The 17,984-nt window shown below is 42.6% G+C and overlaps 1 protein-coding gene across 2 annotated transcripts in view; it reads left to right on the forward strand.

Moving 5' to 3' along the window:
- Window positions 1-17,984, forward strand: part of srcin1a (SRC kinase signaling inhibitor 1a) — a 107,263-nt gene that overhangs the window by 54,339 nt on the left and 34,940 nt on the right. For both annotated transcript variants that reach the window (XM_058653061.1, XM_058653062.1), the window contains exons 2-3: window positions 11,784-11,813; window positions 12,658-13,031. In XM_058653061.1, the coding sequence (XP_058509044.1) occupies window positions 11,784-11,813; window positions 12,658-13,031 (404 nt within the window). The remainder of the gene's footprint in view (window positions 1-11,783; window positions 11,814-12,657; window positions 13,032-17,984) is intronic.

A 17,984-nucleotide genomic window follows, 5' to 3' on the forward strand; every position in this document is an offset into this window, starting at 1 on the left:
ACCACTGTTTACATTTGTGTTTACTCATTGTCGTTCCTCCTCCTGGCAATTTCCCCCCGGTACCTGCTCTCGGTCAACATTGCCTCCTGTTCTTTGGGTGTCATTTAAAATCAATTGGCAGAAACCTCAGTGAGCGTCCTCTTTTATATTAAAATAATAATAAAAAAATATAGATAAATGCATCCCGAGGAGATTTTTTTTATACCATTTTCCACCATACGATACACAAAATGCAAAATAGAACATTCCCAACTCCCTTATCACCCCGTTCCCCTGGTGTCGCCTCATCCTGCATAATAACTCTTCATATCTCTTGAATATGCACTCGCTCTGCACATCTCCACTTCGAAAAAAAAGGAAAGAAAGGCTTTTCTTCAATCTCCTTCTCATGTCGTCAGATTTTCTTTGCTGCGTAAGCTCCTCGGCTCGTCCAGATTTCACACCATCGGTCATGTTTTAGTGAGGTCAGTCCTTGTGCAGTGCTTTTTTAATGCATGTGCTGGAATCTGTATGTCTGTGTGTGTGTGCGTGTGTGTGTGTGTGCGTGTGTGTGTGTGTGTTAATAATGCAGGGCCTACGGGACGGATAATGACCTATTAAACCCGAGAGATTTAGTATGGAGTCCTTGGCAGGCGTCACAGTGGCGTCTCTATTACCAGTGACCTCCACCTGAGTGGTTTCTGCACACACATTTTCAATTTTTTTCCTCAGTAAACTCCGGCTCCCCCTGCCTGCCAGGTGAGGCAGTGCAGTCCAGTTTTTCTGCATGTTTTTTGCTTTGAAGTGACAGTTCTTTTCAGGTTCCTTCTGATGTGATGTTTGAAAGAGAGCTGGCAGTTTGGGATTGGGTGGGTGTTTTCTTTTTCTCTTCCACCTGCTGCAGAATGGCACAGTTGACCTGTTTGCATGTTTAAACCCCTCAGGAAGATCTGGCTCCTTCATCCTTGTTTTTCATCTCCACTGTTTTTTCTACATCCATGGTTTTATTTTATAAAAACAAACAAACATCTGCGTAGTGTGGGAAGTACCTTAAAGGGATACTGAAGTAAAAAGTACCAGGTAGTGACTTTGGTCAAAGTAAAAGTCTTAAAGCAGTGGTCTCAAAGTCAAAGGATCTGAGTGCCAATGAGCATCTAGTCTGGTCAGGAGGAGGAAAAAAATAAAAATCCAACTTACTGGGAATAAAACAACTGTTCAGTAGGGGTGGGATATATGAGCTTGAAATATATAATCGTATTTAAAATATTTTACAGAATTCACAAAGTGTTTGTTTTGATATGGAATGATCTAAAGTTCATAAAAAATACATATATAACAGAAATAACTTGATTTTAGGCGGTGGGCCGCATTAAATCAATTGAGGGGCCGCATTTGATCCACGGACCTCGAGTTTGAGACCTTTTGAAAAGGACATGACATTTGTACTGTACTGAAGTATTAAAAGTAATTTTCTGATGTAGGAGTAAGGATTGAGTCATGGCGGATCAGCGGTAGGGTGAGTTGTCTTTCAACTTGAAGGTTGTGGGTTCAATTCCTGGCTCTGCTAGTCTATATGTGTCCTTGAGCAAGACATTTAACCCCATGTTGCAGTGTGAATGGGTGAAAAGTGTAGTGTAAAGCAGCTCATCAAGACTAGAAAACCTCTATGTAAAATGTAAAAGTTGCTAGAAATACAAATAAGTAAGTACGATAAGTTAGTACTTTAAAATCATTATTTGTGAACGTAGCCAAGAATGACCGTGGCAAATAAAGAAACAATAATGAGTTTGATAAGCCTCAGTTGTCCTTACTTGCATTCATATGAAGTCAGTATAGAACATAGTTCTGTATTTGGAGGAGAAACCTGATACAGCGCACATGAAAAATGACTGCAACAACAAGAACCTCTGAGAACAATAGCATTGTTCAAGTTTCTCCCATGAGGGGAAGAAAAGATAATCACAGTCCAAGTCGACGTAAGTTATGGCCGCATGAGACTCAGTATCGTATCGACTTCGATCCCGACTTCAGTGTGTGATTTATTTGCCTGGAGGTTCTGACTGTAAATTACTTGTGTCAGTAATTAGAAATGCACCATGAATAATTAACAAAGTTAGAATCATCACGAATACCTATGATATATACTAAGATATTAATGGCATACTGAGAAAAGAATAAAAAATTAAATAAATATCTTCGTCAAATATACAACAAGTGAATAAATGGTTAGAGACGTGACCTAATATAGACATTTAAGAGTGCGGTACCCGTTCACCGTGTGTCTGTGTTGTTTGACATAACTTAAACATAGGTGCTCCTTGCATTTATAGATGGCTGTCCTAGAGAAAATCTTGATTCAGTGTCTTTGTGGCTGTCAGATATTAGTGTGCCGTTTTAAAGAGAAGTCGCCGGTTGCCACTGGTGACGCTGTTACCCAGCTCCAACGTTCATCTATCACGCTGTGTTCTGTTGCCACTCTCCATCACTCTCATGCTCTCAGACTCAGCGGTTTGCTGCGTTGTACAGCTCTGATGAATATGTTTCGCTTCGATCGGGTTTGAAAGCCAACAGGGTTAATTCTCATATTTGAGCGGTGCCTCTGTCTCCTTGACCGCTTCTGGATGGATACGGACATTTGTTGCCTTTGTGTGTGTGTGTGTGTGTTTGTGCTATGACTGAATGAATATTTTGGGTGTCAAAAAGAGGGAACAAGTCCAGTTTGGGTTTACAGTTGTGGATTGAAAGCTCCAGTGTGTAAAAGGTAGATGGAATATTTTAATTTAAACATGAAAATGACATAATATACTTATTATTTCATGCGTACAATCACCTGATTGTATGAATTCTTACCCAGAATGAACTGCCAAGAGCCAGTTCAGCTCTACTGTGTGTTTACAGTAGCCCAAAATGAAATAGTTTTGATGGAAACTGAAGGTCACATCCTTGCTTGGAAGGGAAGAGGGAGGTGACGCATATTCAGCTGCAACTTCTCCAATAAATGTTGCTCACTTTTACACACTGCACCTTTAAAGGAGCAGCGGCAGGGAATAAACGCAGCGTCTCATTAATCACATCAGGTGTGGTCTGCGGTATACTTTCCTCCTGGTTCTGTTCTTTCCTGGTCCATTTCACTCGGGCACGTAGGAGGTCTGCAGTACTTACGCCACACTGCAGACAAAAATGACACTTGATGTCGAGTGAGACGCTCTGACACCGCGCCGAACAAGGTCAGACACTCAGAACCATTTCCAGGCGGGAAAAGGATCAATAACGGATCAGATTAACAGCAATAAAAACAATAATGAATTGTTGTACGTACATCTACAAATGGATATTTGAGTGGTCTGCTCACTGCTGCCCTGCAGTCTGGCACTTGTACACTTGTAATATGAGAATTTGCATGTTTTTATGGTTGATGTTTACGTCCAAGTGGCAGTGGGCCAAGGGTTCTTCTTTATAGCTGCAAGTGCCAAGGGGTGAATTGTTCCCCATTTCATTTTATGGGGGGTGATATTAACAGCGTTTGGAAAAATGTTTAGAACAGAGATACTGAGTCAGGAGTTTGATCAGCACTCGTTAGTCTTTTGCAGTGGTCCGGCTTTGACGCATTACACTGATGCTTCAGTGTTTGCTTTAGTGTGGGTTTGGATGTTGTGCTCTAAATCGCCCGTGACTGTGCACATGCATGGCCCCTGCGCGCACCAGGTCACGAACCCAGGTCTATTTGCTGCAAGGCAACAGCTCCAGCCACTAATCCGCCGTGTGACCCTACTTTAAATTGTGATTTCCAAAGACAAAAAGATTTATGTGTATTATGTTTTGAATAACATGCATAAAATGAAGTTGTTTATCCCTTTAATATGATCTTAGACTGAGTATTAAATTGGGTATTAATGTGGGTCCCCATATAGAACGTTTGGGAAATTCTGCTGAATGGTGTCTATAGCCTGTGTGCTGTGTTCACTTATTAGTTTCTATTTGTTATTACTTATTTTTGCATGTTATACGTCTATTTAACAAATGATTACACAGTACATTCAATAAAGAAGTTTAAACACCCTATATATACTGTCATGTCATTGACGTGAACGAGCCTGACCTGAGCCTGACCATCATTTTTGGATTTTTGCTCAAACCTAGCAGGCGGGGGTTATATGTGATATACAGTAGATATTTATACAATAACAAACAAGTGATGTCTGAAAACAATCGAAGGTTCAGGTATGCTGCACTGCATCTGCCTCCATGCAGGGCTGTTAGGGGCCTTTGACTGAGCTATTTTCCCACCTGTGGCCACCAGTCAGTGTTGCACCCTGTGGGGTTGTGAGGTCCAGGCTTCCCTGACAGAGGGAGGTGCAGCTCTTTGATGTTCCCTCATGCACGTTCAAGCCACAGAGCCTCCGCACTATCTAAACATCCTATATCTCCCATCTTAAAGTCGATTATAACGCTGCCTGTCTCCGTCTAGCTTCTTATTCAAGGTAGCACCTGCCACCCCGGTGAGACAAACTGAGCAGCACTGATGTAATGAGGTGTGGCTGGTGTGTGTTCCTCTTCACACCCAGTGGCAGATGTATGTGGACCTGGTTTTCGACAACAGCCTGTAATTAAGAGGCTCGCGCTCTCCTCTCCCCTGCTACTGGACTAATGTTATTACAGAAAAAGACAGCCGGCTTCTACCAGGACGACAAGAGAAACAAAGAGATGCATTATGCATGCTACCCTCTCTTTACTGTGTGTCCCTGCCACATTTTATAGGCCTATCTTCTCCTTGAATTTATTCTACACGTGAATACACACACTGGTTGTCCGCAGTGTCAGATATACAGCCCCGGAGATGCATCGGTGGAGCCGTAGCACGCTCTAATTGTCTGTGCCTTTGTGTATTAGCAGGTACTTTCCGTGCCTCCACATTACTGCTGCAATTTTTTTGACTTGCTTCTTCGATATTCCCCACTGTTGCCCAGGGAAACAAAGTTTGGCAGTGGGAGGGTTTGTGGGCGGGAGCGAGACAGATGGAGACAGAGGAGAGAGCGATTAATGAAAGCATGGGTGTGTCGCTTCTTATTGTGCTTGTTTTGATGATTGACAGGGTGCTCCCATCACCTTGCGCAGCACATTGTAGGCGTCTCCGTCAGTTTCGCATGACACCGCCTGGAGCCGTCTGATGGTCTCAGGCTGCCATCACGTCGAGCAGCACACACTGACCTTGCTCTGATGGCTTGCTCTCGCTGCCCAACCATCTATTTCACCCCTTTTAACCCTCCTCTCCTGGCACAGTGGTGCCTCTAAGCTTTTAGAGATTACCTTAATGGAGAGAGAGAAAAAGTGAGATGCACAGTCCTGCTGGGTTATGTGTCTTCTTAAGTGACGAGCAGCGAGCACGACCGGCGAGCTCAGAGCGATGGAAACAAAAGTTCCCCTTTTTTTACAAGTTCAAAGTCTCTTTCACTCTCTGGATCCAAACGTCAGTCTTCATTTATCCACGGGAGTAGATTTCAAGGTTTGTGTGACGGCACGGGAATCACTTGCCAGTCACTTGTCTGGATTAGTGTCATGATCACATGCATTTAGGACACATTTAAAAATGTCGTGCATAACTTTGGATTTAAATGTCACACATTGCTGATTAAGCTCAGTGTTTAGAGCTTGTGTTGCTCGGCAACATTCCTTTGACACAGGAGGTGATTCAGGTTTTATGGCAAGGTGGTAACTGGAATATCGTGCTCGGTGGGAGTTTCAAAAGTGAATTCTGCTGCACAAAAAAACCCAGTCGTTCATTCAGCCACAGATTAAATTACAATGTACATAATTTCTGTTTTCAAAGACCAAAAAGATGCATTATAATAGGCGTAGGATTTGTTACTGATTACCTGAATAAATTAGATTCTGATTAACAAGATTCGGAATCGATTATTAGAAGATATTTCTGTTTCCCGTACCAATTTTGCTTGATTTTGAAAGATAACTAACGCTGTAAATTGAACAAAATTTGGTTTGCATCATTAAAAATATTAATACTTACAATAAAAATTGAATCCAAAGTAGTTACATTGATGCACTTTTTGTTAAATCCAGTACGACCACACAGTGTGAATCCTACAAACTCGTTTGAGTTAAAAATTGACAGCCTGGAAGTACTCCAGGCAGTTTGAATGACCAAATTGTCCAGCAGAGGGCACTGTGAACAAGATAGCGGTGACCTTTCGCTGTATTGATGTGACAAAGGAGGACACAGACTAACTGAACTGTCCTCTTGTGCGGACAATCAAGACATCTGAAACGTGGCACGTGGAAGCATTTTTTGGTCTTTGACCGTCGATGGATAAAAGAAACAAACACGTGTGTGGACTTTGTGCAGAGGAAAATCTAAAGGATTTTGTAATGAGGATCAATAAGAATTGGAAAATACATTCGTTTATCTCTCCTTCAAAAAGACAACCACACACCTTATAGATGATAATATAATAATATAATCCATAATAATGTTCATTAAAATACAAGAAAAAGCTGTGTAAAAACTGTGTGAATGGACATGTTGCAGTTGTATAATGTGACACTGCAGCAAACAGGGTTGTTGGCTTGTGACCTGCAGGACTTTTCAAAGGCCTGATTGGTAGTTTTATATATTCCCACTTGAGCACAATAAGTTACAATTGCCAGCAGCTGTAGACCTCGCTGATTGGCTTATTTCCTGTTGCCTGTAGCCACAGCAGACACGCTGGATTTGCAGCTCGCTGTTTCCACCTACCTCTGCTCAAATGTATTTATTTATTTATTTATTTTATCTTTTCCACACTTTCATGTCTGGTTGATATTCAGCTGGTCTATCGTCCCTGTGCTGTCACATCTGGCAGCGCACCAGGAGGCCTGCCATACTCGGCAGTAAATTAGGTCGTGTATGGGGGAAGAGCTCACCTTGCCTTCCCCAACCACCTGGATAACAACATAGCCTCTGGTCAGGACCCTGCTTTATCAGGAACTGGGGAAAACGTCTTAAAAAAGAAGGAAAAACTGTTTTCTTTCAATTACTCAATGTGACATTGGGGGATCATTGATAAAATGAATACCCAGAAAAATATTTACAGGGATCTGATTCTGAGAAATGACTGAATGATTAGACATTATAATCTCATGAGACCAAGGACAAAAGTAAGCAAAAACAACATCAGATTAAAAAGACATGATCATCAACAAAAGAGAGGATTAAACTATTTTAATGTGTGTAATTTCACTCCTATAGATAAATTATAAACCTCTATGTATATATACTGTGCTTTACTCATGTATTAGACCACCTGTCATAAAAACATGAATTCTTTTTCATTTATTTGGCAAATATCAAACATAATTTCACATTTGAGGCAGCTCGCTGGGCTTCTTCTCTGAGAGGTCACAAATTAATCAAGTGTAACATTCAACTACTAAAGCAAGAAAATAACTATAATTTGACATCTTAATCAAGAAATAATAATGCACTTTGCTAATTTTTTATGTCAGATGGGTAATTTGGCAATTTTTTAGCATTAAAAATATCATTATCACTTAAAGAGCTTCTACATCCGCAGTGTCAAACATATGACCCGTGGACCAGAACCGGCCCACCAGAGTGTCCAATCCGGCCTGCAGGATGAATTTGAGGAAATTTTCACTTTATGATTAGATCCTAATCATATAGTGAAATACTATATTTCTCAGTACTACCTGTGACTGAATAGTTGTGCCTTTGTAGATCTACTGTGATCTGTAAGTTGTAATGCACATTTATGTGTAATTTACCATCTATATCTCAAGCCATTTAAGGCTGTTTCATAATATGGTTTGTAAAAAAGAGACTTAATTTGTAAAACAAATGGAAAAATGTGGAGTTCTTCACTTTGACACTCCTGTTCTACATACTGATGTATTAACCATTACAGAAACATACAAAAAATAATTTGGATAATTAACAACACTCTTAATTTAGGGCAGATGGGGGTCTAATAAATGTGTTAAGCACTATAAGGACACAAAACTTAACCTGCAAAGTCGTTTGTGTTAAAAAAACACACACACAGTAGAAACAAACAAACAATAACAGTGAGAGCCATAATGTTTACCAGTGAAAGCTTTGAAAGAATCCAGAGTTTAGTGTTTGTTATTATGTGTCATCTGCTGCATTTGGCTGCGAAGCAAGAAAAGGTCTGTACGTCATGATTTGGCTACGCTGAAAAGCAGAACATCTTTCTTTTTTTTTACATATACATACAAACGTACGTCTGTTGATTATTATTATTGTCGTGGGAGGGCTGGCAAACGCTTTCGTGTCACGGCCTGAAATCACTGACGTGCTGCGTATAAATAACCCAGTGAAGGTGGCGGAGACGTGACTCACGTTGAAAAGTTACTTTCTCATTGAGGAGCTTGATCCTCGGATCCATGACGGAAACACATTTTAGGCTTCACTGAGTCGGACTGTTAAAACAGACTACATCACTCACAGGTTTTTATTTTTTTTTATTTTGAATGCTTCAGAGTATCTTTTTCCCCGTGCAGGTAATTTCTCCTCCCCAGTTTGTCTTGTCTTATCTCTCACTGCCCACCAGAGCAGGCTCTTTTTATTTAGTCAGGTTAATGCTCCTGAGTGTGCTCTCTATCTCGGCACTGCAGCCCAGGCCTCATTGGCTCGCCTCACAGATTCTATCGCCTCTGATTGTGGCCTCCTGTTGCCATTCAAGTCACTGGTTATTTAGTCGACCAACAGGCTGCACCTTTTTTTCTGGTCTTTAGATTGTGCTGTGGTTCTTGGACATGCTGACAAACACTGCTTTCTTGTGATAAAAGGGTTCAACCCATCAAGGACCTTTTATGTAGCTTTAAATGATGCTCGCCTTGTGTGGGCATGCACTGATTGTTTTGGCTGTCAGGCTTATTGTCTGCATGATTATGTGGAAATGCAGTTTATTGGCTGTGAATGACAAAAGTAATGATACATTCTTGTTCTTTCACTCTCCTGCCCACACACAACTTTTATTTCCACTGTGTTTAAGAAGAGAGTTTTGTAAACGGCTTTGCAGAGAATTCACAAACTGCACTTTTTGGGAAAGTTTTTGGGCTGTGTTCTTAACCAGAGGTACAAAGAGATGCATGTGTGTTACACAACTGAGTTTGGGCCTTTCATCATTGAAGTTAAACCTCCTTAAATGGAGCTGTTGGAGCATGTTCCAGCTGAATATCTTTCACCACAACAAGTGTGTTGGGGGAAACTATGTAACCTACAAACAATAAGTTGATTTAAAGAAAAAAAAAGTATTATTACTTTATCTACAAATTCTGCTGAATGAAAATGTTTTTTACATAAATATTTCACACTAGATTACACAGTTGATTGTTAATTGTCCAATGTAAATGTCCTGCATGTGAATGAATACACACTTTGTTATCAGACTGAAATCACAGTTTCAGACAACACAATTAGGAAATCAGAACGATATAATGTTGGAGATAGAGCTGCAACTAACATTTATTTTCTTGATGAATCGTTTAGTTCAGAAAATGTTTCCCAGACCTTGAAATAATGATCTTCTCATTTTGTCCACGAATCAAAATTATACCACTTTAAAGATTTCGTTGTCAGATGTTGCAGTGAAACCAGAAAATATTCACATTTAAGAAGCTGTTTTAATTATTAAATTAAACCGAATAATCAATGATCGAATTAGTTGAAGATTAATAATAATAATAATAATAATAATAATAATAATAATAATAATAATAATAATGATCGTTGCAGCCCTAGTTGGAAATAATTCATACATTCAAGTTCTCATTCTTGAATTATATAATAATTAAACAAATTGCAAACACAAGATATGATATATTCAGTATTTTCCTCCACTACTACTCATCAATAAAACTAATACTGATTTGCCACGGGCCAAATTTCCACTTGGCCCGTGGCCAAATGCAGAGGAATACTTTCCCTAAGGGGATTAATAAAATAAAATTCATTCTATTCTAAGCTTTTTTTTGCAGTTGTATTTTACCCAAATCATTCAGTGTAAACCTGGCCCCGCCCACAATCTACTCAGCGTTTTACTACTGTTCAGGATCTTCAGTCTCAATAAAAAGCCAGAGCACATAGACCCAGACTCTGCCAGCTATTGTAATGGGACCCTGGAGTCAGGTCCTTGTTAGCTGATGCACAATAAGCTCCAGCCTAATGAAGTGTAAAGCAGAGATCTGGGAGGGTGCGAGGAGGGCATGAAGAAAACAGCCAGTGGCCTTGGTTTGTAGTGTTACACTGGAGCTCAATGCTAATGCTGTTAAGTGGCAAGTCAGTCTATTCCGCCTCTCCTCTCCTCTCCTCTCCTCTCCTCTGCACAGTTTATCAGCACTTCATAATGTGGTGGATGTTAGTAAGGGCATGCTGCACAAACAGCTGATCACACCCGAGTGCGATCTCTCTCGCTATCTCTGAGAATGAGCAGAGTGAGAAGTGGGTTCACAGCCGATGCGCAGTTTGATCACAGCCCCCCTCTGCCCTTCCTCTGTGTTGAGGTTTCGTCCACTGGGGAGCGTTTCAGCCTCACATCTGGCCAACTTCCCCCCCCCCCCGCTCGTCCTCTGCGTTCATTAACAGTCCGTTTGTCGCCTCTGCCGCTCACACGCTCGGCTCACGCTAACGCTGCTGATGAGCCTTTAATGTACAGATGGTCCACTTCGTTAAAGAGCTTCCTTTTAATCCCTGGCACGTTTTTTTGTTCTTTTGTGTCAAATGGCGTTTGCAAGAAAACTCTGCTGTCGTGTTTGTTTCTGCAACATTGTCTCAGCGTCCGCGCCTGCCCACTGCTCCATTGACTCCCAGAGAAGCTGAGCTTTCGTGGAAGTGACGTTTTTGCCGCATTTGTCCGATCACCGTCTAGCTCACCGCAGTGAAAAAACCCTATTCTGTGTCGTACCATAGAGAACAGTTGAAGCTGAGCTTTTTACGAGATTTTCTGTGGGCAGATCAGTTTTTCAGAGTGAATGAGATTCAGCAGAGGAGCTTCCCTTCTTGATCGCTGAATTAAAAGCAAAGGCGTCACAGTTGTTCAGCTTAGTCCAGTTTTACTTTGGGTTTGAGTCATTGGGAGATTCTCCTGTCTTTAAGTAATACTGATGGAATTGTTTTTAGTTTGTCGACTCTGTAGGACTTTGTGGTTGTTCAGACGGAAAGAACACTCGGACCTGCTGAAGTTGTCTGCAATGGTCTGGGCAGGAGGGCGAGTGGGCTACATGATCCTTCTGGAGCTTCTCGTCTACGAAAGCGTATTGCAACCAGCTTCCTTTGGTTTTTGAGATGAATGCAATACGCTTCCGTACAACAGTAATGCGAAAATCACATTAGACGATCTGTCTTCCGTGATAAACAACTGATTCTGAAAAAATAGTGACATGTTTAGTATTGAAATGTAAATACAACACAGTACTGTCTTTGAGGAATCGCCAATTTATTTTCTACCTGCAGAAAATCTGTCGTTGAATGTTGCATGATGATTAAATGTGTTGTCATTTTTTTAGAAAACTCTGCCTGTGTGAAAAATGCATGGAAACTCTCATTTGCCATTCTCTGGGTTATTGAAAGACACAATTAACATTCATGGCAAACCATTTCCCCATATGTTGACCTTTTTTGAATTCATTATAATGCATTCATCATGCATTAACCAATTGTAATTCAGACAAAGTGCTATGTTTTTCCAAGATAGCACTTTTCTGATGGTCATGTGATGATGTTCTGGTGCGGAACACACAAATTAACTCTTGGCATGTTTCTCTTCTAGCCAACGCTGGGGCCTGTTATCCTAAGCAAGGTAATGGGCGAATGGCACCCTGCTTTTTTTTTTTTTTTTTTTTAAACACACTTACCATCCTTTTGTTTTTCCCCAGTCATATTTTTTTGTTTGTGTAACCATACATCTCCTCCCGACTGTCTCCCTTTCTTTCCTGTGCACCTTCCACCGCAGGCTGTGTTGTCTATCAGTCACAGCGCTGATAAAAAGCCAAAGGCTGTCAGAGTGATGCGCCTCCTTTATAAAAGGACAGCAGAATGGGTAAACCCCAGAGACGGGACACAGAGAGAATATGTAAAGAAAGTAGTAGAGGGTGTCAGAGGATTGAGGGAACGCTCGGGGAGAAGGACAGGAGTGGGCGTGTGTGGAAGATCAAGGTCAGGACTTGAAGAATTGCTCCGTTATGTTCCCACCTGACTTTGAGTTGCAACATTTTCAGTATTTTGTTTTCCCACCGTTTTCTAAGGAAACAATAAAAGACATTTAAAATCCCAAGCAGGCATATCACTATGGGTTGTTTAGCAAAACAAATTTGGTTTGAGCCTCGTCCTGTGATGTATTACAGCGGTATTTTACTTTCCTCATTTTTCTTCCTCCTCAGAACTTGAAATCAATAACTTTGCAGGGAAACTGCTCTGTGCTGGTGGCAAATAGTCTAACATCCCATCCCATTTCTCTCTCTCTCTCTCTCTCTCTGTCTTCTGTCTCCTCTGTGCCTTAATTTCTCCACTCTCCTTTCTTGTATTCACGTCTCCACCCGGCTCTCCCTCTGCATGCTCCTGTCTTTTTGCACATGACTCCCCTCCCTCTTTCCGTCCTCGCCTTCATCCTCCCTTCTTCTCTTCTCTCTCTTCGCCCCCTGCAGATGCCGAGCGCGGTGGCAGTCACATGATCTCCACAGATGACTTGGAGTATCCACGAGAGTACCGGACGCTGGACAACAGGGGCCGCCGCTTCTCCAATGTGGGCCTCGTGCACACGTCGGAGCACCGGCACACGGTCAGTGCCGCCCAGAGCCTGGAGGCCCTGACCAACCTGCACAAGGCGGACATGGAGCGCAAGCGGGACGCGTTCATGGACCACCTGAAGAGCAAGTACCAGCAGCAGCAGCAGCAACAGCAGCAGCAGCAGCAGCAGCTGCAGCATCCGCACCACAGCCCGCACCACAACCCGCCGTCGCCCTCGCCTTCCCACGCCAGCATGAGAGGCAGTCAGTCAGAGCGGGCGGCACGTGAGCAGGTATGCACTGCACCACCTCACAGTGGCCAGTTAGCGACTCACTCACACATTCATACAGTGCAGCACTTTTTCCATCACACATCCATCATACTGTACCGCCAGGAGCATCGTGGGGGTCAAGTGTCATCTTCAGGGACACATTAGCTGGGGATCAAACCCGTGACTTTCCTGTTGAAGGACGAGGCACAGTACCACCGATTCACAGCTGCTCAGATACAGATAAACTTCCTCGTCAATGTCAAATTAATATTTATTCATTAGTAGTTATGATTTACGACGAATAAATTATTTGCCAGCTTTTTTGATAATTGATGAGGTCAGTTTTAGTGTTTATTTGTCTAAATGAAAACAAGTAATCTGATTTTTCAGTTTCTGAATTTTTTTTTTATTGGTTTCCTTGCTTTGTATAAAGATATCATTAAGACTGATTTATTTTGGTGTATTGTGGTGAAAACAAGACACTTTAATTTTTCAACAATCATTTAAATAACTGTGAGTTGCAGAGCTATTCATTAGTTGGTTAATGTTGTTTGGAGGTGGATTTTTCCACTTAATTACACTCTTAGTGTACAAGTGTCTCTCAGTTGAGAGTGGAATTCTACGGTTCGATTTGATTCAGTGCTGCATTGCGATGCAGTTTTCCATATAAGTAAGTACACGTCAGAATTTAAACATTTCTTTATGAAAGAAATTGAAACGAAAAGACGAGCTGCAAATTCTAACACAATCGACATATTCGACAAGAAATAGTACGTGGCTTTGAATTTGAACTGAGGCAGAATCATCCATGTCTGTGTACTGGGCCATGTGTGTCTTAGAAATAATTATTTACAACATCCCTAACGTTACAAAAAAATGACCGAATGTCACATGTGGACAGTGCTATTTATCATAAAGTCACATCATTTAGTTGGAGCCTTATTTATCCTTATTTATACTATTTCTTGTCAGATAAAAAGCAGCACAATGGTTCAAAATAAGCTGATGGAGTCATGGACAACCTGCTCCCTGTTTGTCTGCAGAACTTTCATTGAGGAGCCACTCGTAACACTCTGGGGATAATGTGTTTCCTTCATCATCTTTTCATAGATATTTATCTCCTCCTTTCTCTCTTCACATCTCACACACACACACACACACACACACACACACACACACACAGTGTGAGCACCGCTGCTGTTTGTATTTTAAATACATTTTTGTGTAATCATGTGACATAGAAAAACACATCAGGCGAGAATGAAAGGGAGAGCGAGTGAGAGAGGGAGGGCGGGTGAAAGACAGGTGGAGTCCGTAGTTGCCGTGGCAACCTCGCCCATATATGGCTAGCGGGGATATCGCATTGCAAAGGTCAGGTTGTGTGAATAGGGAGGAATTAGAAAGACAGAAGTGAGCGAGAGCAATAACAACAACCACCAGGAGGCACTCAGTTTAAAACAAACAGACATAATCAGCAGCTGTGAGAGTGGACGGTCCAAAGGTGACAGGGCATTTTCACTGCACGGGGGAGGAAACAGCAGCAGCAGCAGCAGCAGCAGCAGCAGATTCCTCATCATCTCGTGGATGTGCAGAGCGTGGACAGAGAGGAAGGAGGGAAGCGGGGAGGAGGAGAAGGAGGAGCTGGAGAGGAGCAGAGCACCCATTCAAGCAGCCCACTGCTCAATTAGCCAGCACCAGCAGGAGCCAAGCATCCATCTGCGAAGGAGTTAATCGGCTGGTGTTGTAATGAATTAAATAAAGAGTTTCCGCCGCATGTGCTTCTGGAGAGAGGGGGGGGGGAGAAAGAGAGAGAAGGGAGAGAGACATTGACTGAGGGGAGAAGGAGAAGGAGAAGGAGGGGAGGGTAAGAGAAGCAGAGAGTGGGAGAGACCCGCGATGAGGATTTGCACCTGACGGACAGCCTGAGATGACTGGAGTGGTGGAAAGGCACAGGTGCACTGCAGGTGAGATGGGACTGGAAGCCAGCTGTCACAGAGAGATGTGTGTGTGTGTGTGTGTGTGTCTGTATGTGTGTGCCGGCAAAGATTAGTTTCCACGCCTGTTGTGTTTGTTGTGGTTGTTGTGGTGACGGTGTGCGTATGCTCAGAAGCCAAAGCTCAGGCTAGACGAGGGCTGAGTGGACGATACTGTCAACTGCACACAGAGCCCTTTATGTCCATCTGTCTTCTGGGTGAGCATGCATTTATGTAGACTAGTGTGGCTGTTTTTTGTTTTTTCGTCTTTTTTTTCTGTATTTAACTTTAAAGAAAGAGTCCAAAGGCTGCGGTAATGTGAGCCGGACCGCAGGGAGAAGTGACAGGGAGAGAGCGAGTAGGAATGATTGAGAAGGGAGGGTGCAGAGAGGATGACGACATGAGAAAGAGACAGGGGTGGAGGAGGGGTGGTGAGAGTGCAGGCTGCTTTAGATGCTGGTCAGGTAACGCTCTGCTCTGCTCGGTGAGGCTACTTCCCTCTCATTGAGCTTGGCGGCCAATTCCAGTGTGTGCACATCCACGTTTGTGTGTAGATCCATGCATGAGTGTGTTGACGTTGCAGTCAGGGAATGCATCTAACCCCCAGAAACCTCCAAGTTGAATCCAACTGACATAAGTTACACAGCCTCCACAGAACTCAGCGCATATTCATTTCAAGAGTGAGCTTCAATCAATGTGTCATCAGGGATTAAGTCTGTCTTTAGTTAGTAGAAACACATTAAATGCACTGATGTTTGCCAGGATGGATTTAACATTACAGGGGAATGACATAGTGTCTTTCTCTCTCCCACACACACACACACACACACACACACACACACACAGCAAAGAGCCATATTTGAAGTCCATGCTCAGTGCATCTGCCTCCGTCAGCAGAGCAACAGCTAGAACAGCACGAGGTGCAGGAGCATAATTGTGTTAACTTAACCTGAGAAGTGTGAGTAAACCTCATTACAGCAACAAACAGAGAAACACTGACAGACACACACACACAACCACACAACCACAAATCGCTCCTGAAACCATTAAAAGCCTTCACAGTCATTTGGGTTTGTGGGGAAAAAAATAAAGTCATTAACGTTGTCTGAACAAGTGAGCGGCAATTATTTATGACACGGCCCCCGCGATGCCCATGAGCTGCTGTTAGTTTACCCGATTATTCAGGATGAAGCTCGACAGGCGGTGACTGACACACAGTTTGGTCGACAAACCCAAACTGAAAAGACAAAGTGTAGTGTCTTATCTCATCACTGACAGTGACCTACTTTTCCCATGACCTCTCCCCCCTAAGTCTGACTGAGAAACAGAAGAAGAAGAAGAAACGGGTTTCTGAAAACCTTTGCTCACAGTAAAGTGTGAATCTTTTATACTTTCAGAACTCTCGCTGTCCTGAAAAAGCACTCTATGTTTTAAGTTCCTGCTATAATGCATTTCTCAGATTAGATACAGGCTCTTAAACTCTTAAAGGTGTCCCTTTATTTTATTATTGGACAGTCTACAGAAGCAGTTAATGGCAAAAAGTACAACTAACAACCACCGCGCTCCCGGCTCCTTAGTGTCAGGTGATTTCTGTTGTTTAGAATTAATTAATTTATAATTAACATACTGACAGGACTGCCTATTACTAAATATTAACATTTGCAGAAGACAAAATAATTCTAGTTTATGGTTTTTAGATGATATGTCAGGGTGTGGGGGGGGGGGGGGTCACATGGTTGTGTATGTGGATTTTCTGCGGGTTCTCAGCTTCCTCCCACAGTCCAAAAACATACAATAATGAGATTATTTAAACTGGTCACTCTAAATTGACTGTAGGTGTGAGAGTGAATGGTTGTCTCTATATGTGGCCCTGCGATGGACTGGCAAACTGTCCAGGGTGTGACCCCGCCTATCGCCCTCTGTCAGCTGAGATTGGCACAGCACGCCCCCCCCCCCCCCAAACCGCCCTCATGTGGAGGATAAAGCAGCCACATCAATGACCTCCTAATGTCAATTAAAGTCAGTAAACATAGCATGCTGCAGTTTTGTGTTAAGAAAACAAACACGGTTTCATGGATTCAGGCAGTCTGTCCCCCCTGCTGGCAAAAATAATGGATTAATCCAAGAGATGAGACCCCCCCCCCCCCCCCACACACACACACACACACATGTTACACCAGCTGCCGTACAGATAATGAAAATATGGACGCGAGCGTGCCGACGTGTCAGTCGATCGAGCGATCAAAACGAGAGACGACAACTCTCGTTACACTAGAGTTTTCCCGGCTGTAATTACATCAGCTCACACACCAACAGCACAAAGCCAGACTTTGTGCCAAAATGCGGGAGTAAAAAAAAAAGTGGGGAAGAGAAAAGAGCAACTGGATGACGGCCAAATGAGTGAACATAATGAGAATGAGATTACAATTAGGTAATAACGATGGCAAAATGCTGCCCCTAATGCTCATGTTTACTCAAATAATATTAGCTTTTATTGAGACAGTATTAAAAAGGAAGCCTGATAATGAGAAAAAAAAACACCAGACATCATAAATCATAAGCTTTTTTTTTTTTTTGCCATCCCTGCGACAGGGAAAGTAATGTGAGTCCTGGGGAAGTGAAGCTGGATGGACTGAAAACTGCCTGCAGATAAGAATAAGAAGTAGAATAACAGTTTGGATTGGAATTAAAATTCATGAACTCTGCCCAGTCCTTCTTTTTTTAAATATTCCATGTCATTTTTGTGGTTTTCCTGCACCGTCATCGGCTTGGCCTGGTTTCGTGGGCATGAGAAATTCACCCCCCCACCCCAGAGGCCACGCGCTGGCAACACATGAGCACTTTTTCATACATTGCAGCACAGCGGGGAAGGGCCAAGCGCACAGACACAGAGATATACAGCACCCGAAAAATGAGCAGGTGAGGTGGCAAAGCTCGGATGAAAAGGAGAGAGCGCACAACAGGTGGATCCAGAGTGAAAGAGACGGGGGGTGGGGGTGGG

Source organism: Solea solea, chromosome 16 (assembly GCF_958295425.1).
Source record: "Solea solea chromosome 16, fSolSol10.1, whole genome shotgun sequence".
NCBI classification, from domain to species: Eukaryota; Metazoa; Chordata; class Actinopteri; order Pleuronectiformes; family Soleidae; genus Solea; species Solea solea.